Source organism: Notamacropus eugenii, chromosome 1, assembly GCF_028372415.1.
Source record: "Notamacropus eugenii isolate mMacEug1 chromosome 1, mMacEug1.pri_v2, whole genome shotgun sequence".
NCBI lineage: Eukaryota > Metazoa > Chordata > Mammalia > Diprotodontia > Macropodidae > Notamacropus > Notamacropus eugenii.
This window is the reverse complement of record NC_092872.1, coordinates 198141339-198166928: the sequence shown is the minus strand read 5'-3', so window position 1 is coordinate 198166928 and position 25590 is coordinate 198141339. Positions and strand designations below refer to the sequence as shown.

Genomic DNA, 25590 nt, shown 5'->3' with positions numbered 1-25590 from the left:
GGTCCTCAGTGTCTTTTATCTCTCTGGAGTACCCAAGAAGTTTACCATAGGGTATGGTATCAGTCACTGGACAAATTGTTCTTTTCCTGATATGGCTCCTTAAAATAGACAGTGCCTCTTCTAGACTTGTTGATCTTTAAAACCCAATGAGCAACTTAAGATTCCAACACTTTGGGTCTCAAATTTGTCTAGGAATTACTATTTTCCATGAAGGGTGAGAGACTCTTAGCCCAGAATTGGCAGAATCCTTTCTAGTTCTGTTATCTCAGGGTTTCAACTCTGAGCTTTGTTACATCCCAGGCTGGGTGGGTGAGAGATATAGCCTCTCCTATGTGAAAATTCCTTTTTGAAATAGTTGGGTTCCCTAGGTGAAAGATTCCACCCTAATTTATATGGCCAGTTAGTACTTTCCCCAAATTCCTCTCAGTCTATGCAAATGAGTGGCTGAGGAAAAAGTTACTAAAGCAGTCTGCGCTCTGAGGACAAGTTCATTGTCTCTGCTGACCTTTTCATATGCAGTTGGGTTAGTGGATCAGGGTCCATCAATATGTATTTATTAAGCACTTGCCAAGTGCCAAGTACTCTGAAACAAAAGAAACCCTATGCATCATCTTTGTCCTCCAGGAGCTCACATTTTGATATAGAATACTTCATCTATATTTGAAAGGGTCTCACTGTCTTTTTCTTGGACCATTAAGACTTTCCAACATGCTGGGGGAGAAGGGTCTTGCTAGCTGTGGAAAATATGGCAAATATATTAGGAAGAATCTAGGCAAATTACAGAGGATAGACATGACCTTTTCTAAAATCTGCTACAGGTAGCTGACTAATATGATTCTCAGCTGCTAATCTTACAGGGAAACACACTTTTCAAAGGGTTTACAGAGATGTTAGTAAACTGGGGTGGCTAGGTGTAGACAGAGTGCTTGGCCTGGAGTCAGAAAGACTCATCTTCCTGAGTTCAAATCTGACCTCAGACACTTATTAGCTGTGTGACTCTGGGCTAGTCATTGTCAGGATCACCATGCCAAAACCACTCCTCTCATCTTACTATTAGGAGACACCGTTTTCCAGAGCTAAGGCCCAGCAAGCAAACTGTGCCCTGAGCTTGGCATAACAACAATCCTTTGCACTCACTCTCTGGATAACCTCAGCCACAGCAAACTCCAAGAGCTGTTTCTCATCAGCACCAGGTGGTCCCTGTGCTCAGACAAACACCTGCAGTAGCCATGTTTTGGTCATGAAGTCCTGCTATGAATCACACTTGTCTCATTGGCGCTGTTACTCCTCATTGCCAGGGCTACCGTTCACTGTGTAGTAAAAGAGCAAGGACCTTGGCATACACAGGAGGGTCTGCTGTACAGGTTCTTAGATCTGCTTTTCTAAAAGAAAGGCAACTTTTGATGGGTCAACAATTACTTTAATCAAACACATATACCAACAGAGAAAATACAAGCAGAGAAATAAAGACCGACAGGGCTTCCAACTATCTGACCGTAAACAATACATACATCACAGATCAACAGACAGATCTAAGTGTCTGACCATTACATATACACATAGGAGTTACCAGAGAGATAAGCACCAACATCTGAGTTTTCAAAGCTGGGTGGTGGGGGCTCCTAATGGCTACCCGGAGTCTCATCTGGCACATAAACACTTTTCCAAAGAGTAAGCCCAAAGCAAAACTTCACCTCAGAGTATATATACACTTTTCAGAGCTGGAGGGCATCATGATCCTTGAGAACCAGTGCCTCATTAGAAATTAATAAAAGATGTGGGTCTTCCTATAAAACAAATCTCCCCTAATCAAGCTTTCCTTAATAGGCGGGCTCATTAATGGGTGGGGAAGATCTTTAACTCTCATAAACATAATTAACATTACATGTAGCCATTAGTATATGTATAGAGATTTGCTCACACTAATGTGGGTTTCCTACTAAATGGGGCCCCAGCATGTGTGTAGTTTCCCTCCTCTAATGGAACAAAGAAAGCTTTTTGCTTGTGACCATTGTTATTGTTTTGGTTTTATATTGTTTTTAGAGTTGACTGTGGTTGTGATAACCTGTGTGAGCTCTTCGGTATTTTCTGAGTTAACAATCTCTTTTGACTCTTGGGTCACTACTTAACCTTGTTTGCCTCATCTGTACAATGATCTGAAGAAGAAACGGCAAACCATTCCAATATCTTTGCCAAGAAAACCACAGAATCAGACACAACTGAAACAACTGAACAACAACAATTAGTGAATCATTCCCAACTTCATAAGGATCAATCTTTGAACCCTGAGTCAGAAATATAGCCTTGCCCTCAGGACCAAGACCAAGACCCATCACTTGGAAGTTGAGGTAAGAATCCTCAGAATGTTATATGGGCTATAATATCTCTATAGCCCTCAAATGTGTTTTCTTTCTGGAGAAAGCTCAAGTATAGGGTGACACTAGGGTGCTAAGGGAAAGTGAGATTTGTGATGCTAAGGAAAGAGATAGTTTATGCTTCCTATGACTCCTTTGTATTTGTGCATTTGCTGTGAGGTAAAATAAAGTCTGTCTTGTTTGTATCTAATATTGTTTACATATGCATGGATATTAATATACATGTACACATGTATAGTATACATATGTATATGTGACATATGCATTGCTGTATGGGCCTCTGTATGTGTATATATACACATACATATGCATGCATACATATATACAAACATATACATGTATGTATGTTTGTGCATATGTACACATACACAAAAAGATACCAGACAGCCTTTACTTCACTTCATAGAAAATGAACAAACATAAAGGACTCACAGGAAACATAAACTTTCCTTCTCCTTCTCTCCAAGTTCTACTTTCTCCCAGACACACATACATACACACATATGTATACACATGTATATGTATCTATATATACATATACACATATGTATGTATGGAGAAAATCCTGATACTCATAGGAGGGATCTTGGAAGTAGGAAACCAAAGAGCAATTTGTACAATATATCCTCAGGATTAAATCTGGTCTTTTTGAACTCGAGTGCTGTTTCAAGTGTTACCTAAAATAATATTTCTTCTTGTTTTTAGATCTATGATAAAGCCAAATCTACCTGCTTCTTTAATCTGCTTCCTGAGTAAAACCCATCTGATATTCTTCCAATTAGTTACAACTTCTCTGTTTTTAGATTTCATTATAGTAAATATGTTAAAATGAATATAGCTGAGTGGCTTATAAACTCAGGTCACTGGACAAAATTTATAAATTAAGAGAAGGCAATTTAGTAGGATAGAAAGAATACTGGATTTGGAATGAAAAGACCTGAGCACAAATCTCAGCTCTGCCATTTATTAGCCGTGTGACCTTGAACAAAACGTTTAACTTCTCAGATACTTAGTTTTTTTCGTATGTAAAAGAGGAAAAACCATACTTGTATTATCTATATCACAAAAATTCTAAGGATGAAATAAAGTCATGTATATGAAGGATTTGTTATGCTTGGTCCCAAAAGGCAGAAGTTCCAGGGGCTAGATTTACATTGATGTAAGAAAAAATGTCTAGCAATAAGAATTATCTAAATTGGGATAGGCAGCCATAGGAGGTCATGGATTCCCTGTCAATTGAGGTTTCCAAGTAGTAACTGGATGGCTTATTGAAGATTCCAGTACTAATAATAATAGCTGACATGCATGTATCACTTGAGGTTTGTAAAATATTATGGCATAATTGACAGAACTGGGTCAGAGTCAGGAAAAACTGGTTTTAAATTTTGTTTCTGACACACTGTTTTTGTGATGCTGGGTGAGTCATTTAAATTTTCAGTGCCCTGGACAACTAACTGACTGAGACTATAAGATGCAAAGCAGGTGCCAAAGTTCATGGTGGGAATTTCTTCATCAAGACTTCCTAATACCAATGAACTTACAAGTTTTGTCCAAAATACAAAATACTTCCTGAATTTATTTATGAATATCTGTGTATCCTTTCTGTCTTACACAGCTTCTGAGGTGGGGAAAATAAAAAGTCATCCCAAAAGTGGATACCCATACTGTATACTGATTATCCTCTGGGAATAAACCCTTGCACCCACATACCGCGAAAACACTAACTATGAGTCAAACCTAAGTATTGTTTTGGAGATTTTCCTGGAGTCTACTTGGGTAGAGGAGAGGGGAAAAGGGAGATTAATAAAACAGAGAGATCAAAGGAGCACAGATTTATATTTGGAAGACACCTTAGAGACCACCTAGTTCAACCCTCTCATTTTACAGATGAGGAAACTGAGGCCCAAGAACTCTAAGTAACTTGACCAAGGTCATACACACAGATAGTGATGCAAGTGGAATTTGAACTCTGATCCTTTGAATCCAAATACAGAGACTCATTTCTAAGGGCAGGCCCTGGTGATTAGGCCCAGATCTGTGCGAACCCGAAGACTTTTGTTGGCTGAAATGAATGCCTGATGCAACAAAATTCAGGTATTATTCATTAACAGTGAGAATAATTACTTATCTCATTTATAGCTTAATTACCAATGTTTGGTAATTTTATGTTTCACAGAACTATTACAGATATAACTGTTGCATTCACAGAATGTGTTGTTTAGCAGATATCCAGAATAGAAATTTACCAAAGGGCGGAAAGTGATTAAAGGGAAATAAATGACTTCAGTATTTCCCTAGAAAATTGATATAATACAATTATCAGCAAAGGAAAAAACTAAAAATTTTACCTATGGAATCAGTGAATGTTCAAGATAAGAAGTGAAGACAATCAAAAATGGGGGAAAAGAATCAAGTTGTTAAAAAGGGTGATAATGCTAATTTTAAAATAGAGATTTTGGATCACTGGTTCTTAAGAGACTGATCAATTGAGACAAATGTAAAGCACTCTGAAAACCTTAAAGCAGTATATCATGCTTTACTGTAGAGTCCTTCACATTTATCTTATTTGCTAGATTTTACAGAAAACATGGCATCAACAGTTTCTCCAAAATATTCAACTAATATAGTCCCTGATATTCTTAATTTTTTGAGATAGTTGGTTTGCTGTAAGAAACCAGATACTTCTTGTACTTGTATACTGGTGTCAGAACCAGATACTTCCTGTACTTACCAAAGTGACTACTCCCTCTTAGCTGTCTCAGTAGATCTTTTCATTACTTTTGTGTTTTTCTCTCAAAGTTATTCATTTTTATTAACAGATCATTAAGTTGCCATAATAACCTAAAATAACACAGTCAGCGTCTGACTTTGTTTAGGAATATATTCAGGAGAAATCCTGAAGATGCTCCATTTGTAAAAATTTGGAGCAAGAAAGGATCCCTGAGATTTATCAAATCCAACATCACCATTTTCTAGAATAAAAAACTACTCTGTGGGATATTTACTTCGGTCACCTGACACCTCGGTAATTGCTACAATGTGATCCGCGCCTGAAACTCACTAAAGTCGTTTATAGAGGGTGGGATGCGCGCGCACCCACCTTCTCCTTGGGCGTCAGAAGACTTGGGGCATTTTATTTGGTACCTTTCTTTTAGCACAGCGCCTGGCACGAAGTAGGCGCTCGGTGCTGGTTGACTGACTGGTGAGTTATTGCCTCCTCTTTCCCGAGGAGGCCGATGGATCTTGTACTATTAGCACAGAAACGGGTTCTAATTAACTCCAGGACCTTAGAAGGGGCTTCTTTTCTTCCCTCCCCCCCCCCCAACCCCACCTCGCCCCAGTTAGCCTGGTACAGAGATGGAGGGAGGGCCGGATTTGGAGGGGGTCAGAACCCCTGGGTCCTTTAGCTTTGCCATGACCTTAGACTAGTGACTCTGGACAAATCCGTTCGCCTTACGGGGCTTCAGCCTCCTCCTCTGTAACAAGGCGGTCACAGCAGGGGGCCCTACCCGCTGTGGGGAGCATCCGCGGATGTCAGCCACAGCAGGGCCTGCCTCAGCGTCCCCTTAAAGATGGACCTCAACCCCAACGTCTCAACAAAGGCCAAACAGCCTCACCTTTCTGGGAATGTGACGGGGCGGGGAAGGGACCTGGTCCGACCAACAGACTCACGTCTACACAGGGAGGAAAAGGAAAGCGCCCTCTCCTCACGCCTCCTCTCCTAGCACGGAACTTGAGTGAGGTTGGTTGCTATGGTGACCCCCTTGGCGAAGCTGAGCTTCCTATTGGAGGAGACTCCGGCTAGCTCCAGCCCATTGGCCAAGAGGCCAGAACCAATAGGAAGGCGGGATGTTGACGACGTCTCAAAATGGCCGCCGGATCGCGCGAGCCGGTCGGGTGAGTAGTTTCCCGTCGTGTGAGGTGTTGTGGTTCTCTGGGGAGGCTTGGAGCCCTCTGGGCCTCCCGGCGGGGTGCAGTTTCTTCCCGGGTTGGGGTGCCCATCGGGCCGCGCCGGTCTCTCGGTGTCAGCGGCGGCGACCGCGATTGCGGCCTCGAAGGATCCGGATTCGGTCGGAGGGGAAAGGGACGCCGCGTCTGTTCTGCGCCGGTGGGGGCTTCCTTCCTTTTCAGGCTGCCCGCGAGGGGTGAAGGCCCTGGGCCTTCTCCTTGTGATGACGTTAATGCTTCTAGAAATACCGGGTTTCAGAAAATAGAGATAGATTTTTAAAAAATCAGCAGGAGGCAGAGATCTTAGAAGTCCCGGGTCTGAATCTGGGGGCTCCCCCGACCCCGACCCCCCGAGTGTTTTTCCTTCTGCCCCAAGTTGTGGCCGGGCCGGGACGGACCGGACAGGGTGACCTTGTGCCTGTCACTTCCCCTCCGAGCTCGGACTCAGGCGGGGGCCGAATCAGTCTAAGGGGAGCCCCCGGAATTCCGAGGTGCACGGCTTTGAACCCTGTAAGTATGCTCTGCGCCCCGTCTCCCTGGCCCCAAGGCCCGAGATGGCGTGTCTTGGCTGCGGGTGTTTCCATACTGGCAAGGCTGTTCAAGGGGAAGCCGTGGAGGAGTGGTGTGCTGTTCTCAAATTAAAAAACAGACCAAACAAGCAGGTTAGAAGATCCTTCTTCCTGTGCTTTAAAGGGTTTATCTTATTTGTTTTAATTTCAGGAGAGCCTCAATATGGCAATTTCCTTGTGTTTTAGGGGAAAGGACACATACGTTCGATGCATTTTGACATACGTAAAAAAACCCTAATACTTAGATTATTCTGTGTATTTGTCTTTAATTCTAATTAAATCGTTCTTAATGCTAAGTGTCATATCGCCATGTGCGTTGTATTGGGATATTCAAATATGAAGGATGTGGCAGTATTTGTTTCTCGTGATTATTGTTGAGGTGAATTGGTAACAGTATCTGATGATTTAGATTTTCATTTTAATAGCTCAATTTAGAAGAACAGGTAATGAAACACAACTTGCCAAGTAATGAAAAGTGATTATTTCACATACTTGGAGATAGTGAAGTTTGGAATGGTGGAGTGGATCAAGTGTTGAATTTGTGGAGAGACCTGGGTTTGAAGGCTGACCTTGTCACTTAATGCCTTGGTGGCCTTAGTCAAGGCTGCACTCAGTGTTTGTGGGTCTCAGTTTCCTTATGTATAAAATGAAGGAGTTGGGGTAGATGACTTTTGGCCCTTTGCAGCTTAGAATCCTGTGATCCAAAGTAAGGGATATGTCCTTTGAAGGGGTGGCTGTGTAACTCTTTTGAAGTTGGTATCAAGACACAGCTTCCACTTTGTACTAAACGCACCACTGTCAAAATATTGTGGATTCGTCTTTCTCACTATATCTTGTATCATTGTTTTTATCTTTATAACATGAAGAATTTAGTCAGATTTTAACAGTTATGAAGGTCAGAATTGATTGCTGATTTACACCCTTATGATAGGTTTTTTACTGATTCCTTGCCTTTTTATAATAACTGCTTAAAGCAGTTTCTTAGGTTTTTGTGTAGGATGTATGTTCAAATGGTTTACAGTGAAAAATGCAGTTTGTAATGTTTCAGATTTAAGATGACTACATGTTGTCAACTTGCAACCTTTATAATTCACTTAGCTTACAAAAATAGAATTGAAGTTTAGCTTAATTATTCCATTAAATATATTTTCTAAAAGTCATGGATTTTTTTGAAAGGGTTCTGTATCTAGGAATATCGCTCCAAAAAGGATGGATTCGTGAAAAACATATCTGTATTTAGATTAGAGAGAACATGTTACTTGTTTACTTACTTCTCTTAATATAAAAATCATAGGTTTCCCTCCCAAGATTTTCAATAGCCTGCTCTCTGTGTAAAACATTATTTAGATAGCAACCTTATCTTGTTGACTGTTACTATGCCATAGATTGCTATAGTCGCATCAGAAATTCTAAGGATTGCTTTAAAGATAATATTCAATAATGCAGGACTGCAAGTAGACAATAGCTGTTAACTTCTTTTTTTTTTTTTAATCATTGTTACCTTTTTCTCCTAACAGTTATACTTAGGAATTTGATGCTTCTCAATTACTATCCTGGGGTTTACTTTTGAAATAATTTACTTGAAGAGCAGGATTTAAAATCCCTCCACCCCCCAAAAAATCAGTCATGGGAGTAGACTTTATGCTTGGGAGAGAAACCTTGCCCACCAAAGTAGAATACTCATTACATTGTGTGTCCTAAAGAACTGTTATAGTAGCAAACAAAAAAATCTGCTCATTAGGTATGATGTGATATTTAAAGTCACAGAATGATGTTAGGTCTAGAAGAGAATTTAAGAGTATAGCCAGTCAACCCTTCATTTTATAGTTGAGAAAATAACCCAGTGAGATTGACTTGCACAGTGATTAACTTGCAGCAAGTTAGTTTCATGATTTCAGACTGGAAAAATTGATCTCTTTACTCTTTAGTCCAATGTTTTTTGTATACCATGTTTCCTCTGATTAGTTGCTTTCTGTATGGCAAATTATTGGTATTGCAGAGCATATAATATTCTGGATACTTAAAACAGGAAATAAATATCAACTCTGTTTATAACTAGTCACCATTATATTAAAGATGCATTTTGCATTAAACTCCAGTATGTATTAATGAAATAATTAATGAATAGATTAAATGTGGAATTTCAGGGCGCTTGGTGGGTTTGTCTTGAAAGTAATGAAAAACAAAATGATTTATATGGAAGTCAGAAGACAAGTTTCTGTTTCACATTTTTGTTTCTTTTCTAAAGTAGATAAATGAAGCAAGTAAGTTAAAAATTTCAGTTCAGTCTTGGAACAGATAATAGATTTGCGGTCAGTGAACCTGGATTCCAGTCTCTTATTACATTACTACCTGTATGACCTTAGCAAGCTACTCAACTTTGCTGGGCCTCAGTTTCCTCATCTATAAAAGGAGGGGTGAATTAGATGATCTCCAAGGCTCTTTCCAGCTCTAAAGTCTATGATCTGTCATGATCAGCTATATAAATAAAATGGAAACTAGTTAAGGGCCTGGTTCTTAACTTCTTTGTGAGTTGTGATCAGCTGTGCCATTTTCTTCTCAATAAGTCAGGGCCTGTGATTTCATTGGTATGGGAGCTCTACGATGTATTTCATAACCAATATATTTCTTAAAATCTTGAAAGGTACCTAAAACTCAGAGATGTTAATTCATGGCCACATAACTTGTAAATGTCCAAGGTAGAATTTGAATCAAGGTTTTCCTTACTGCTAGTCCAGTGCTCTATATATCATGCCTCCTCCCTCTTACTTCCCAACCATGCTTTTTTTTCTTTAAAATATAACAATTAGAGATTGTACAAAATTTTTCTGAAAGTGACAGACTTTTATATTATAGTATTTTTGCCAGTTTAAAACTAGCATTTTGTTTCTCTTCCTGCTGTGCATTCTTCCTGACCCTTCCACTCCAAGTGTTTTTCAGATTCAGTATTGTCAGTATTAAATGTCTTAATATTTAGCTTAAAATTATAGCTTTTAAGATAGTATTAATAGTTGTTTTCTTGAGATTCAAAATGCTATTTAATTCAGGCCTTTAAAAATCTAAGTCTTTTTTCTTTTAAAAATTTCATATATGGCTTTTTTGCTTTTATAGCATAGTCACTTCCTAATTTGTAATACAGGAAAATAATAAGACAAAATTATTTCGAGGGTTGGGAGTGGTTTTATTTTTGTCACTTTATATTTCTTTTTAATCACTAAATGAAATGTGCCTCTGTATCATCATTGTTATTGTTGAAACCCTAAATAAACTTATTTGACACTTTTATTTTCTGTTGGTCTTAAAATCTTTGCTCCTTCCCATTTAGAAAAGAAGATGTGGAGTGGACTGTTACCTCCTGGGATGAATGAAAGTGATAATGAGTTGAGTTCTGAGGATGAGACTACATTGAAAATCTTAAAACTTAGTTCAAATGAAGATAAGGGAGATGGTGTGACTGAAGAAGTCGGGTTCTCTGTTTTACATACTAGTGGGTCTAAAAATGAGGCAGAGACAAATGCAAAAAATGCTGATGAGGAATGTCCATCTGGAGTTCCCCAAAATATGTGGAATGTAAGTTTTTCTGAAGATCTTTTGTTGTGCTAGGGGGGAAAATGTGTCCATCCCATTCTTAGAACCATTTTATATTTGAATAGAAAATCACTATGTCCGTAAGGGTGCTTTATGAAGTTAGCTTTGCCCTGGAGTAAAAAATCTTCGTTTGATATTTTGTTTCTGAAGAGATACTTAATAGTAATATTGACTGATATATTTATTTATTTAATCTTGGCAACAACCCTGTGAGGCAGACATTGCAGGTATTTAATCCCCATTTTACAGATCACAAAACTCAGTCTCAGAGAATTTAAGTCATTTGCTTGTGGTTATAACCTAATAAATGTCAGAGGCTCATTTTGAGACTAGGCCTTCCTGATTTGATGTCTGGCTCTCTATTTGTTATGCCGTGGTGGCTGCCTCTCAAACAAATAGAGAATGCTTGTTAAAAACTCAGTGAGACTTAAGTTACCTTTCCTAACAAGTGAACTGAAATTTTCTCTCTTTGATACCTTTGTAATAATTTATTCAACCTACCTACCAGATTGATGGCTATCCATATTACAAAAGGCAAGTGTCTGTGTATGTATGTGTGCATAAACTCACATGTACCTACTCTCTGTTGTGATATGCCATGGAGATCAAGCTTTCAGCGACCTCCCTCAGCAAGTCAACAATTTATTAGATGTCTGCTTTATGCAAAGCAAGAATTAACTTTTTTATTGAATTGAAACACTTCTTTAAATATAATATAATGTTTCTCTCTTAAATGGCAATCTTAGTTATTTGAAGACTGTGAACTCTGTCTTGATGTATCTGCTTATTTGAATTGTTTTTCATTCCTGCACAGAAGTTTCAAGAGTTACATAAAAAACGTTCTGAACTGAAAACCTTAACTATTTCTACAAACAAGAGGAGTAAAGGAAAACGTTCCAGAAAAGGTATTTTATGTAATTTCTATTTAATAATCTTAACTGTTAATAGTGCTAATGGCAAAATAGTAGTTTCTTAAATTAGTTATTTTAAAGAACTAAACCTTTTCAAGAATGTAATTGAAGATACGTACCAACATTTTGTGAATGGGTTGGTTTGTTTGTTTTTCAGGTAAATTGAAGAGTGAAGAAGACTCTGACAGGTATGTAAAAGCTAGCACAAGTAGCTTATGATGAAAAATAGGCCTTTTTCCTCTCAGTCAAACAGTTCATCTCTAGGCTAGTGCCATTCCTGTACAAACTGTGATGTAACATAAGCTATTGATTTTTAGGCTCTTAGAATCTGAGTTGGAAGGGACTTTAAAGGTCTTGTAGTCTAAGCCCTACCTAACAAAGAAACTGTTCTACAATATCCCTTCCTGGTGGTCATTTGGTCTGTCCTTGAAGCCCTTCAGAGATTAGCCCACCAGTATGTAAAACAGATTATCTTAACAGACAGCTCATCCCTTTCTCTGCCAGCTCTGTTAGAAAGTTTTCCCTTACATCAAACCTTGAATCTACCTCTCTCGTTAGTTCTAATACTGGCCTCAGGCCGAGTAGAACAGATTTAATCTTGCCATATGATAACTCATCCAACTTTTGAGAAAAGCTATTATTCAGCCTGAAGTCTTCTCTTCTCTAAGCTAAACATTTCAGTTGATACTTTTATGGCATAGTTTCAAGTTCGCTTACTATCCTGGTCTCTTTCTTTCAGTTTTGTTCTACTTTGTCAGTTTCTGTCCTGTACAATGCCTAGAACTGAACATAGCCCTCCATATATGACTAGGGAAGTATATTATTTTAGGTTTCCAATTACACATGGTGAAAATAACGGTGATTAAATAATTTTGAATAAAATATAGCCAATGATTTGTCTTTATGCAGTCAGCAGTCTTCAAATGAAGCCCAGTGGAAGGAGCTTACTCAGTATTTTGGAATAAATGATAAGTTTGAACCCCTCATAAGTAATAGAGCTCTTCTGAAGGTAAGTTATTTTAATTTTTTGTCTATTTCGATCATATTAGGTGAAGAGTCTTTCATCCCCCAACCCAAGATTCAGCATAGATAAATCAAGCCAGTACTGGTAGAATCTAGGAGTATTATTGAGAGTTGTGTTCAGAGAGCCAAACATCATATGCTTAAGTATTTCTCATAGTTAAGACCTATCATTTTATAACATTTCCTTTGTGAGACAAAATTTTCATTTTTCTTCTTTATGTCGAGATAACTTGTCCTCCAGTGGTTTCTAGCAAATAATTGTATACAGTGGTAGGTTGCAGTATTTAGGTTGCTAATGTTGCTAATGTTAGGTTGCTACAGATAATATTTGTCTTCTTCTTTGAACTCAGTTCAAATTTTCAGTAAATACTAAGTGCAGAGGCACTATGTTAGATGCTGGAGACCCAAAGATACAGCACAGGGCCCCCTTTGAAGAAAATTACATTCAAATGATGGGAAGGGCAAGTAAGATATAAATAATAAATAATAAAGATATAAAGCTAATAAAGAGTATGGATAAGTACAGGAGAAAGGTCATAAACATTTGAGGCCAATGAAATCGGATTCTCCTGGAGGAATCCAGGAAGACTTCATGAAGGAGCTGGCATTTTAATTGAGCCTTGAAGGCAGAAGAATACTTCAACAGTTGTTAATAGTTGAATGGAAAGAAAAGAAGGAACCAAATCCAGGTATATGGGTATAATGTGAACAAGGGCATGGGGACAGGGTGACTGGAAGTAGAATAGTCCAATTTGACTGGAATATAGACTGCAAAGGAGAGTAGTAGACAAGGATTCCTCTGGACAGATAGGTTAGAGGCCAAGTGTGCTGGGTCTTCTAGGGCCAAGAGTTTATATTTTATTTGATAGGTGATAAAGAACTACTGAAGGTTTTTAAGTAGAGGACTGAAATAATAATAGAACTGCTTTAGGAAGATTACTGAGGTAATTGTGTGGATAGAGAGGCAGGAAACAGAAAGACTAGTTCATAAGATCACTGCCTTTCAAGCTGGAAGGGACCTCAGGGATTTGTTCAAGGTCACACAGGTGTGAGCATTAGGGGCAGGATTTGCACACAAGTTCTTGGATTCTAGACTCATTGCATTATACCTTGCTGCCTCCCAGCTATAGTATCTAGAATCATTTAGCCACAAAGACATTTTATAGCTAATGACCTGAAGGTGCAAAGAAGCCAGATTATTTGAAATAAAATCACTGGCAGAAGTGAAATAGACCCTTGAGATTCTTCACTTCTTTTAGCACTCTTCTATTCCTGAGACTCGAGGTAGGACAACCTTTCAAAAATACAATAACCTAGTTGTTAAATCAGATTTTCCTCATGTTCTAGGAAGACTAGCATAGAGGTGGGGGAGGGATGATTAGTTAGCCTCATTGAATTTCAAAAACAGATGGAGATAGGGAATATAGTAGCAGCAGCTGGCCAGTGGTACACTGAAAACCTATACATCATCTTTAGCACACATGCTATAAATTTGTGACCTCTGCACTATATTCTGCTTTTAAGAATATAATAAAATCTTCATCCTTTTAAGAAAAAATGTTTTGTGTAATTAAATTTCTTACTTGGGCCTGGGCCATGAGAAAATCCTTGATCCAACATTATTTAAAGCATTTATTGAATACTTAGTGGTAAAATCATAAATTTAGATGTCTGAGTTGTAGTTGATTAGTACAGTTACATCATTGAAATTGTCAGAATTATTTTTAACTTTTTCACCACTGAATGTGCTGAAAAAATTACAGTACATAGCTGAAGCATTGAAGGCTGCATATTCTTGCACCATAAACTTGCAGCTTTTATTTGAGGTTTACACTAAAGTTTTTTGTGACATGCAAGTTGTCTCTGAGATATTCTTGTTAGTGATCAGCTTTACTAGTAGTACTGTCAAGTTTTTAATCCTTCACCTTGCAAAATAATTGTATTCCTGAAATGTTTCGTGTTAATCAAATCATGTGAAATATTTTGTAAAAGGAATGATTCCAAAAGGATTCTTCCTGATTTATCTGCTTTGTAAGGTTGAGTTTTCTTAAAAGTCAGCAGAAGGTGCAGCTCGGTGGTGCAGTGGGTAAAGCCCAGGTCCTGGAGTCAGGAGGATCTGAGTTCAAATTCAACCCCATACTCTTACTAACTGTGTGACCTGGGCAAGTCACCTAATCCTGATTGTCTTCCCTTTTCCTCTTCCCCCCCTAAAAAAAAAAAGGTAGCAGACAGAAATCTGACCCCAAGCAAGGCCTTTAACCTTTCCATGTCTTAATTTTCTCATCTATAAAATGATCCAGTTAAATTATATTAGAAATTCTTAAAACCTGGAATATAAACATTAGAAAATAGATTGGTAAATGAAACCAGAATTGATATAAAACAAAGTAGAAACTGACATGCTAAATTTCACTAACCAAAACTTTTTAAGAAGGTAACAAAAGCTATGGCTTCATCACACAGAGTTATTCTTTGTGATAGCCTCAAATTAGGACTTTGACATAGTTATTTACTTTTAGTATGAGAGGAAAATACATAGTCAAGCCTTTCATTTTACAGATGAAGAAACTGAGGTCCAGAAGTTGTCAGACTCAGCAACACTCAGAGCTAGAGCTAAAGTCTCCTGATTCCCAGTCCGGTGTTTATGCCACTCTATCATGCCACCTACCATCTTAACTTTGTGTGAAAATACTTTTGGAAAGTATGTTATTAGTGCTTGTACATCAATATGTAGATTTTAAAAATGAGAACTGTTACAAGTATATCATTTCATACAGTTAGGTTTAAATGAGAAATGGAGATTTTTTTCCCCCTGCTCTATTAGATAATGACTGTCAGTCAGTATTCATTAATGAAGCAGCCTATCTTTCTTAAAAAATTTAATTAATTTATTTGTTTTCAGTTTTCACCAATCACTTCCATAAATTTTAAATTTTCACCCCTTCCCTCCCTGAGATGGCTTTCAATCTTATATGGGTTCTACATATACATTCTTATTAAATGCATTTTTACATTAGTCATGTTGCATAAAAGAATTAAAATGAATGGGAGAAACCATGAGGAAAAACCAAAACAAAACAACACAGGAGAAAATAGTCTGAGAAAGCACCATATCTTAAAGGAATATTTGACCCTTGGTATAGCACTTGACATTTTTGGTAGAATATCAGCTTACTTATAGGCAAAATTATGTATGAGTATAAAATACATAACTTAAGTTTTTGGTGCTAACCAGGATGGAATGAACCTAGGTCTCCAGATTTTGTAGAAATATAAAAAGATCAGATACACTTATATTTCTAGTGAGTCTAGATGTGAATGGATTAAAAGGGAACAAGCAACAGTTTTCAGAATTCTTTTGTTACATGAAGTAAACAAGACAAGAGAATAGATGCTGTTAGAATTCAAGTGACTGAAATGAAAGGCTGAAAATTTAGGGGTATGCTGAGATGTCAAACTACTATAGACATTTAGTAGTGAAAGAAAAGCTAGTTTTCGATCTATAGTTTTATTGTATTTTAGTAGAATTGAATGATCTAAGTAGGATACTCTCTGAGTGTGGGCATTGTATTGTTATGACCAAAGATCTTTTTTTATTCTAGTTTAGTTATTTATTTTTAGTTTATTTTTATTTTTAGTTTATTCATTTCCACAAGATTTTGAGTTCCAAATTTTCTCCCCATCTGTCCCCCCTCCACCCACAGCAATACAGTGTGCATTCTGATTATCCCTTCCCCCAATCTGCCCTCCCTTCTATCACACCCCTCCATTCTCTTATCCCCAACCCCTCTATTTTCTTGGAGGACAAGATAGATTTCTATACCCCATTGCCTGTATATCTTATTTCCCAATTGCATGTAAAAATAATTTTTAATATTCATTTTTAAAACTTTGAATTCCAACGTCTCTCCCTTCCTCCCTCCCCACCCATCCCCAGTGAGAAGGCAAGCAATTCCATATATGTTATACATGTGTAGTTATGCAAAGACTTCCATAAAAGTCATGTTATGGAAGACTAACTGTATTTCCCTCCATCCTATCCTGCCCCTCATTTATTCTATTCTCTCTTTTGACCTTGTCCTTCCCCAAAAGCGTTTACTTCTAAATTATGCCCTCCTCCTATTTGCCCTCCCTTTTATCATCCTCCCACCACCCTTCTCCCCTACTTTCCTGTAGTGTAAAACAGTTTCATAGCAAATTGAGTGTGCATGTTATTCCCTCCTTAAGCCAGATGTGAGGAGAGTAAGGTTCACTTTTTCCTGATCATTTACCCTCTTTTCCCCTCCATTGAAAAAGCTTTTTCTTGCCTCTTTTATGAGAGATAATTTGCCCCATTCTGTTTTTCCCTTTCTCCTCCCAATGTATTCCTCTCTTACTCCTTAATTTTATTTTTTTAGATATCATCCTTTCCTATTCAACTCACCCTATGCCCTGTCTATATGTGTGTAATCCCTTCAACTACCCTAGTACTGAGAAGAATCTCAAGAGTTATAAATATTATCTTTCCATGTAGGAAGGTAAACATGTTAGCTTTAGCAAGTTTTTCTTTTCTTTTCTGATTTCTCTTTCCTGTTTTCCTTTTCATGCTTCTCTTGATTCTTGTGTTTGAAGGTCAGATTTTCTTTTTAGCTCTGGTCTTTTCATCAAGAATGCCTGAAAGTCCTCTATATTATTGAATGACCATTTTTTTCCTCTGAAGTATTATGCTCAGTTTTGCTGGGTAGGTGATTCTCGGTTTTAATCCTAGCTCCTTTGACTTCTGGAATATCCCATTCCAAGCCCTTCAGTCCCTTAATGTAGTAGCAGCTAGATCTTGTGTTATCCTGATTGTATTTCCACAATACTCAAATTGTTTCTTTCTGGTTGCTTGCAATATTTTCTCCTTGACCTGGGAGCTCTGGAATTTGGCTACAATATTCCTAGGAATTTTCCTTTTGGAATCTCTTTCAGGAGGTGATTGGTGGATTCTTTCAATATTTATTTTCCCCTCTGGTTCTAGAATATGAGGGCAGTTTTCTTTGAAAATTTCTTGAAAGATGGTGTCTAGGCTCTTATTTTGATCATGGCTTTCAGGTAGTCCCATAATTTTTAAATTGTCTCTCCTGTATCTGTTTTCCAGGTTACTTGTTTTTCCAGTGAGATATTTCACATTGTCTGCTACTTTTTCATTCCTTTGATTTTGTTTTATAATTTCTTCATTTTTCGTAAAGTCATTAGCTTCCCTCTGTTCCATTCTAATCTTTTAGCAATTATTTTCTTCAGTGAGCTTTTGGACCTCCTTTTCCATCTGGCCAATTCTGCTTTGTAGGGCATTCTTCTCTTCATTGGGTTTTTGGATCTCTTTTGTTATTTGGGTTAGTCTATTTTTTTAAAGTGTTATTTTCTTCAGCATTTTTGTTTTGCTTTACCAGCCCCATTACCAAGCAGTTGACGTGTTTTTCATGATTTTATTGCATCACCCTCATTTCTCTTCCCAATTTTTGCTGTGTTTCTCTTACTTGATTTTCAAAATCCTTTTTGAGCTCTTCCATGGCCTGAGACCAATTCATATTTTTCTTGGAGTCTTTGGATGGAGGAGCTTTGACTTTGCTGTCTTCTGTTTGCATGTTTTGGTCTTCCTTGCCCCCAAAGTAAGATTTTATAATCTGATTCTTTTTTCAATTTTTGCTCCTTTCCTCAGCCATTTACTTGACTTTTGAGCTCTTTTTGTCAAGGTAGATCTCTGCTTCCAGTGGGGCTGGGGGGGGTGCATTATCAGCCACTTGATTCCCCCACAATCTGTGGACCTACAGCTCCAGAAACAGTTGCTGTCTCTGGCCCTACTGCTTCTGTGGCTGCTGGGGGTTCCTCTGCCCCCTTCTCCCTCTGCTGCCCTGAGGCTCAGGCTGGACCCCTCCACTCTTCTACACTGGTCCCACAGACTTTTTTCCACTGACCTTCCAATTTGTCCTTAGCGTTTTGGGATCCTGAAATCTAGAATCTGCTACAGGGGCGAGAGATTCAGTCTCTGTCTCTGCTGGCATGGTCCACACTGAACTATGCTCTGCCCCCTATGTAGCGTGATAGACACTTCCTGGCGACCTTTCAGGCTGTCTTGGGCTGGGGCTTTGCTTCACTCCGTCATACCGTGAGTTCTGCAGCTCCAGAATTTGTTTAGGGCTGCTTTTTACAGGTATTTGGCCTTGCTTGGGGGAAGCGCTCTAGAAAGTGTGTGCTGTTAACTCCGTCATCTTGGCTCTGCCCCCAAAAGATGTTTTTTCATGGATGAAGCATATTTTGCCATAATATCTAGCTAAAGATGTCCCTAACCCTATTATTACTATAAAAATAGCATGCATAAAGCAGACCCCTCCAATAAAGGAAACCTTGGGTTGAGTTGAATAGGCCATATACTACCCTTAAGGTCTAAGAGCACAGATTTCTAGTCCCAGGAGTTCTGTCACTAACTCAGACCAAGCACTTTACTCCTCTCAGTTTTCTCATCAGTAAAATAAGTATTTTAGACAAGATCTTTATTTCTAAAATATCACATTCTAAAATATAATAGTATTATGTAGAACTTGTACACTCTGAATTGGGACTATTGATGCTAATATTTTTCCCTCTAAAATATTAAAGATAAATGCTTGTTGAGTCTGTTTGTGTGTGTGTGTGTGTGTGTGTGTGTGTGTGTGTGTGTGTGTGTGTGTGAGAGAGAGAGAGAGAGAGACAGAGAGAGAGAGAGGCAGAATAAGAATAGGTTTGATTTCCATTTTTCACCAAAATTTCTGTGACCACCCTATCCAGATCAGTGTGTTCTGTCAGGATACTTAAAGCTCCAGTGTTCTGTGATCAAATTGATTTGGGAGATGCTATATTAGATTATCTCTAGGGTTTCTCCTAGATTTTAAAATCCTCTCTTTTTAACAGGAGATTTAGGTTTTACAAAAACTCTAGATACACTACAAAATTAACAATTGAAATAATCAAGAAACAATCAGCAGTTGAAATGGTAACTTTATTTTCTGAAATCACTGTAATAAACTATTTAGAAGCAGTTTGATTCAGTTTTTTGATTACAGAAGTACTATTATGTCAATTCACAAAGCTTTAGCTGGTTTTTAGACTGGAAAACATAATTGTTGTGGGCAGATCTCAAAGCAGTACTCAAATAGACTCGTGATCTCATTATTTCAGGAGGTCCCTCCACTAAGTGCAGATTGTAATCAACACATGCTTATCCATCCTGTCTGACTCTTGTTCACAAGGCCTCCCAAAAGTTTATCATAAGTGGCCCAGCCAGGAGACTGAAGACCTTACTTATTTTCTCCTAACATCTCAAGGATACCACTGGAGCACTTCACTTGTTCATGTTCATTTTTTGCTCTTACCACATGACCAGCCCATCTTCTCTCCCTATCTTAAAATTCTTTAGATACTCTTTACTCTTGTTCTTCTTTGGATTAGGTTGTTGGTTATGTGATACACCCTCCATGTACAATTCCATTGCCCTGTGCATCATATCAATTTCAATTCTTTGCATACATTAATGTTCCACATCTTGCTGCCATATAGTAGTAACATTGCTAAAATATGAATATTAAAAAGAGGCCTTTGCTTTCACCGGAAGCTTGGAGTCTATAAAAGGGTTTTGCAATTTCCTGAAAGCAATGCAACATACCCTTTTCTTCTAGTTTAATCTGGGTCCAATTCATTGACCTTCTTCAGCGTCTATGCAGTATAACATACTGTTGAACAAGCTATAGATTATTCATCCAAATACATGTTGAAATCAGGGGAGTAGGAATTTTTATACACTTTTAGTGATTAGAGATATCTTCGGTAGATTCTAATGTTCTAGGACTTGATAAAATTCACATAATAATTCTAGTGTTTGAACAGGAAGATCCTTCATTGTAAAGCTATTTTCTGCCTTATCCAGTGTTTTATCTGTAATCATACTAGGCCCAATATTTTCAACATCTTTCAATTGTTGACAGTAAAGATATGTTCCCTTATTAAATATCAATTGCAAAAGCCTACTTGTTCCCTACTAATCCCATCTTCAAGGGTACTTTTGTACATAGATTTGTGCACAGATTGTTCTTACAAAGATTTATTGATCAATGGAGAGAATGAGTATCTAGAGTGGTAGTTATTGCTTGCCCTTGGTCACCTTTAAAGGTTTGACTTTTGGTGATTTGGCCGTTAGTGTCTTTCCTTCCCTCCATTACATGCCTTATATCCCTCAGTGCCTTTCCAAGTTGATAGCATTCAGCACACATCTCCTTTTATGGACTTGGTCTCGCTGAGCAGCTGCTCTTGTCATTGCTGTCTTTAGTACTACTTTTGCCTTCTCTGTTTGCTCATCTCAGACTGTGATGTTAGCATCCAAGTGTATTAGTTCCATGATAGAAAAAAATAGTTTGCTAAAAATGCTTTTGCAAATCTTTTCCATTTTTCTTCAGTTTCTAGACTTTCCATTTCTGTCCTTAAATGCCTTTGGGATGACTTTGTTTAGTTAGTTATCTTGCCAGGCTTTGTCTAAACTGGTTTTACCCTTTGCTGCTTTTCTCTGCTTAATAAGGGTATCATACTCATCCTTCATCCTTCCTAATAAGATTTTACAAACGAATTTATATTTTTAACCTACTACGTTTGACAGCATTCTATCTGGATCTGGCAAGTAAGTCAGATGTTTTTCTGACTAGGGTAATTTCTTTGTTCTCCTTGGAACAATTTAGTTTACATCAGCTAAACTTATGGATAAAATTAGTATAGTTGATATTAATGTTATTTTTGTGTTCCATTTGTCATTTTTTATTTTAAAGTAATTGAGGGGCAAGTCATTTTGATTTTGCGCCTTTTTTTATTGTTTGTTATTGCAATGTTAACTCAGATGAGTTAATGGTCTGACTGTACTCAGTTGACTCAGGAATTACTCCCACATCAATAATAAACTTTTTCCTATCTGTTAAAAATGTAATCTTTTTCATTCTTTATGGTGTTATTTGCTGCTTACCATATTAATTGCCTGAGTATTCATGATATAATTACGTGAGACTTCTGTGTAATATATAAGCATTTCTTCCTGAACCATGCTGTGCCATGTATTTCTCCCCCACCCTCACCTTTCCCCACCCCAATTTTGCATTTGAGTCCCCAAGTATTAGAGCATGTATTGATTTGATTTGGAGGGTCTTAGCAAGTTCCTCATAAAATTTCTCTGCCACCACATCCTCAGAAATTGATTTTGGTGTATAAGTTGAAATTTATGTTAATGGTTATCTTTTTGCAGATACTTTTCATTAATATTTCAATGTGTGATGACCACATACCCCATGAAATAATGTTACTTGTTACTTCTGGACACACAATGAAAAAACCTAACCTATTTTTGAATTTTTTTTTCAGTTCTAGTGTGATCCTTTTTTTAATATGGAAAAAATTAGCGTGCATGCCATATGATCTTACTTTTTCTGCGTAGAATTCTTCAGTTCCTTCTTCTTCCCTACAGTCAAGTTCAAACTGCTTTGTTTTAGGTTCAAGGCCCTTTAAAGATCTGATATCACCTTCTGCGCTTACTTCATCTTCTTTCCTTCCCTGCATGCAGTCTGTTTTCCATTCATACTGAATGACAGTATGGATAGAACACTGGATTTGTACTCAGAAAAACCTGGCTTCAGATCCCATCACAATTATTAGTTATGTGATTTGCACCAAGTCACCTCTATGTTCCTCAAGTTCCTCACCTGTAAAATGAGGATAATAGTACCCATATTACTTATGTCACTGGTTTATTGTGAGGATCAAATCCCCAACGTGTAGTGAAATACTTGTGCATAGTAGGTGGTTTAATAAATACTCATTGACTCTTTGATTGATCAAATGATGGTGTATGTCAAGTACTTTGTAAACCTTAGATAGAACATTATATAAATGTAAGTTCTTACTTTTTGGCCCCCTAAACATGTTCTACTCCTCTGCCTTTCCTTGTCCTGTTCCCTATGACTGAAATTTCATCCCATTTCTTTCCTTAAATTTCTAATAACCCTTTAAAGCATAATTCAAGGGTTATCTCCTAATGAAGCGTTCAGTGACTATTACACAGGATGTTGGAAGACAGTGACTTCCCTCACTTTATGTAGAGAAGCCACGTGGTATAGTAGAAAGCACCCTAGACTTAGGCTCTGAGCATCTGGTTCTGAATCCCTTTTACTGTGTTTGACCTTGGGCAAATCACTTAACCTTCTCTGCCTTAGTTTCCATATTTTCACTTGTTTTTATGTCATAATTATCAGTTATATCTTTTTCTTTTATTAGAATTCCTTTATTATCTCCATGAAGTTAGGGACTATTATTTTTTGTCCAGACTTTGTAGGTTCCTCACTACTTAGAACAGATCTCTGTTCACAGTTGGTCTTTAAATCTTTTTATTTAATTCATTTGAGGTATTATTGATCATTTAACTGGTATTTATTTGCATATTTACATTCCAAATTGACATTTCCTTTTTATATAGGAGAGGATTGGTAGTAATTTTTTATATTCTTTAAACAAATTGGGCAGAAACCAATTTTTTTCCTCTTACCTAACTGCTTAATGTAATTTAGTAAATAGTCTTAAAAGTGGTGTTATGTAGGACTTCATTTGTGGGGTATAATAAAAGTAATAGTTTTGTGGCTTCCGTGGAGCTCTTTATGGTTTATAAGGTGATTTATAACCATTCTTTCATTTAAACTCAACAAACATTTATTAAGGTTTACTATGTGCAAAATTTGCTAGGTGCTGGAAATATAAGAAATGACCTCATCCTTGCCATGAAGTTTACATTCTGCTTGGTGAAATAGGGTGTGACTACAGCCTGAACACAAAATAGGTATATACAGCAATCCTTTGAGACAAAGTAGTGTAAGCATTAGTCTCATTTAACATGGGGATACTGAATCTCAGAGAAATTTTGGCTCTCTTAAGATCACACAGCTAAGAAGTGGTAAAGCCAGGATTCAAATTCCAGGTCTTGTAAATCCAGTGTTTTTTCAACCATACTTGCTTGATAAATCAGCATTTCATTTAAAACATTTGAGAACTCTAAAGAAAGTAATAATTGTTTTCCTTTATAACAGTTTAAAAATGTCAAAGAAAGATCACAATGGATTAGGTAAGCCATATGTAGGGATAAAATTGTTTACAGGTATAAATTAGTCCGTGTATGTATGTTTATATGTGGGCTTACTGTAGTAACTGTAGATGAGGTGGAGCTAATATGGTTGTTTGTGTTCAAGCACTTTTTTTAGATCTTGGATTATTCCAAGATATATTTTAGTGTTTCAGTCCCATGAAACTGTATGCATAGTTCTTTTATCAAGCATCTTCATCCAGTAAACAAGTAGTTTTTCTTAAGAAGATCAAATCATTTTCTTGGAAGAAGCTTTTCTCTTTCATGGGCAGCTTAACTCATTAATAATGGCCTTAAATTTAAAATTTGTTTTCTTTTTAGTCAGGCCTTGAAGTGAGTATCGACAAATCTGTGGCTGAAGGGGATATTGAAAAGGCAGAAGAACTCAGTAATAGGTTAGCTACTCGAGAGGTAATTACATTTTTTTAAACTTTTGTTCATTGTTTAAGTATTTTATCAGAAAATATAGTTAACATTTGTCATTCATCCTTATAGTTTTTTATGTTATTTTGAAATGTAGAATCATGTTGCTATAGTTATGTTTTTAGATCAATTTGGGCTAAATCTTATTTCAGAAATGATTCTTTCCTCATAATCCCATAAGCAAGTAGATCTTTCTTCCCTGCATGACCGAAAGGTTAGCCTTCCTTTCCCATTTGCTTCTTTAACCCCATTTAACTTTCATTGTAGGGGGAAAAGCAGCTTGCTCTCTTTCTAAAGATATGATAGGCAAGGTCACAAATAGGGGTTGCTTACTTATCAAAAGTAAAGACCACATGTGATCTGGCAGCCTTCTGTATAAATCCTTTTCATTTTGTTAGCATTTTAAAAATATACTTGCCGAGTAGCTAAATCCTTGTGTTTTATTTGTAATATGCTAAATGACTAACTTACCCATTTGCTACCATCTTAGACTGTTTACATGGTGTCCAGTGAATTGGTAGATTTAGTGAAAAAAATAAAGCCAAGCCATTGTTTGGCTTCCTACAAACTAGCATAGTGGTTCACTTTATGGAAAATATTATATTCTACCTAACTGTTCATTCTCTAAATGGAAATCCGGTGAACAAAACTTTATTTAGTAAGTATTACACTATATTATGTTTTAAAACCAGCATTGACTATTAGAACCTTATTTTACTTTTGGTTCCGGAGCAACTGCCCTGATTAGTGTTGGGCTCAGCAGAAATAAGGTAATCTTAATTGAATTCTCTTTTCCTCTGTTCTTCATTGAATCACTGTACTTTAAAGAAAGCTATGAAGGTTAATTTAGGGGTGTGGACAGAGACATATAAGGAGTATTATAGTCATTTTAAGCAACTTCTTCTTTTGGGGGAAGGGACAGTATTTTTGATATCTCTTCAAATTTATTAACAACATTTTAAAAAATATTTTCCTCCCTGCTAACATGTAACTAGATGGTTGCTGTGTTTTATCTTTATCTTTTATCTTTTGAGGTGGCTATATCTTGGTTTCACTGGGTGCTGCAATTATTTAACAATTTTTTTTTTATTTTCAAAAACAAAATAATTCATTGGTTTATTTTTTTTTCCTTTTTTTCTTTCATTGGTTTATTCTTTGGGAAAATTATTTAAAGTAGCATTTTGTACATTACTGATTAGGTTTTCAGTAAATTTTAGTTAAAAGGAGAGATAGTGTCATAGTAGATAGAGGGCTATCCATGGAGCCAAGAGGACCCAGGTTAAATTCTGCTCTGATGGATACTTAGCTATGTGACAGTTGACAAATCACTTAACCTCTTAGTATCTGGGCAGTTGTATACATTACTTATTTACCTTAGTAGAGAGGTTTATGCCAGTGAAACCTTAAGTCTAGATTTAAAAAGTTAGCTATTGATTTTGTAGTTTGTGTAGCAATTTGGGAAACACTACCAGGAACCCTTATTTTAAGAGTTGGTTATATTCTAAAAGTTAATTTATACGTCAACTGTTAGGAATTAAGAATGTGTTTTTTAATAAGAAAAAACCTGTAAACTTGGGGGTAAGGTATTCTGGCTA

General features: G+C 37.1%; 1 protein-coding gene and 1 long non-coding RNA gene across 2 annotated transcripts in view; one reads left to right on the top strand and one right to left on the bottom strand.

Moving 5' to 3' along the window:
* LOC140513884 (uncharacterized) overlaps positions 1-6132 on the bottom strand; it is a 63569-nt gene extending 57437 nt beyond the window's left edge. The window contains exon 1 of the long non-coding RNA XR_011970411.1: positions 5993-6132. This is a non-coding gene — a long non-coding RNA (uncharacterized lncRNA). The remainder of the gene's footprint in view (positions 1-5992) is intronic.
* FAM204A (family with sequence similarity 204 member A) overlaps positions 5933-25590 on the top strand; it is a 36879-nt gene continuing 17221 nt past the window's right edge. Inside the window, 8 exon segments of the mRNA XM_072623864.1 lie at positions 5933-6013; positions 6016-6135; positions 6137-6272; positions 10218-10462; positions 11295-11385; positions 11549-11579; positions 12301-12400; positions 23894-23983. Coding sequence (XP_072479965.1) covers positions 5948-6013; positions 6016-6135; positions 6137-6272; positions 10218-10462; positions 11295-11385; positions 11549-11579; positions 12301-12400; positions 23894-23983 — 879 coding nt within the window. The 5' untranslated portion in view covers positions 5933-5947.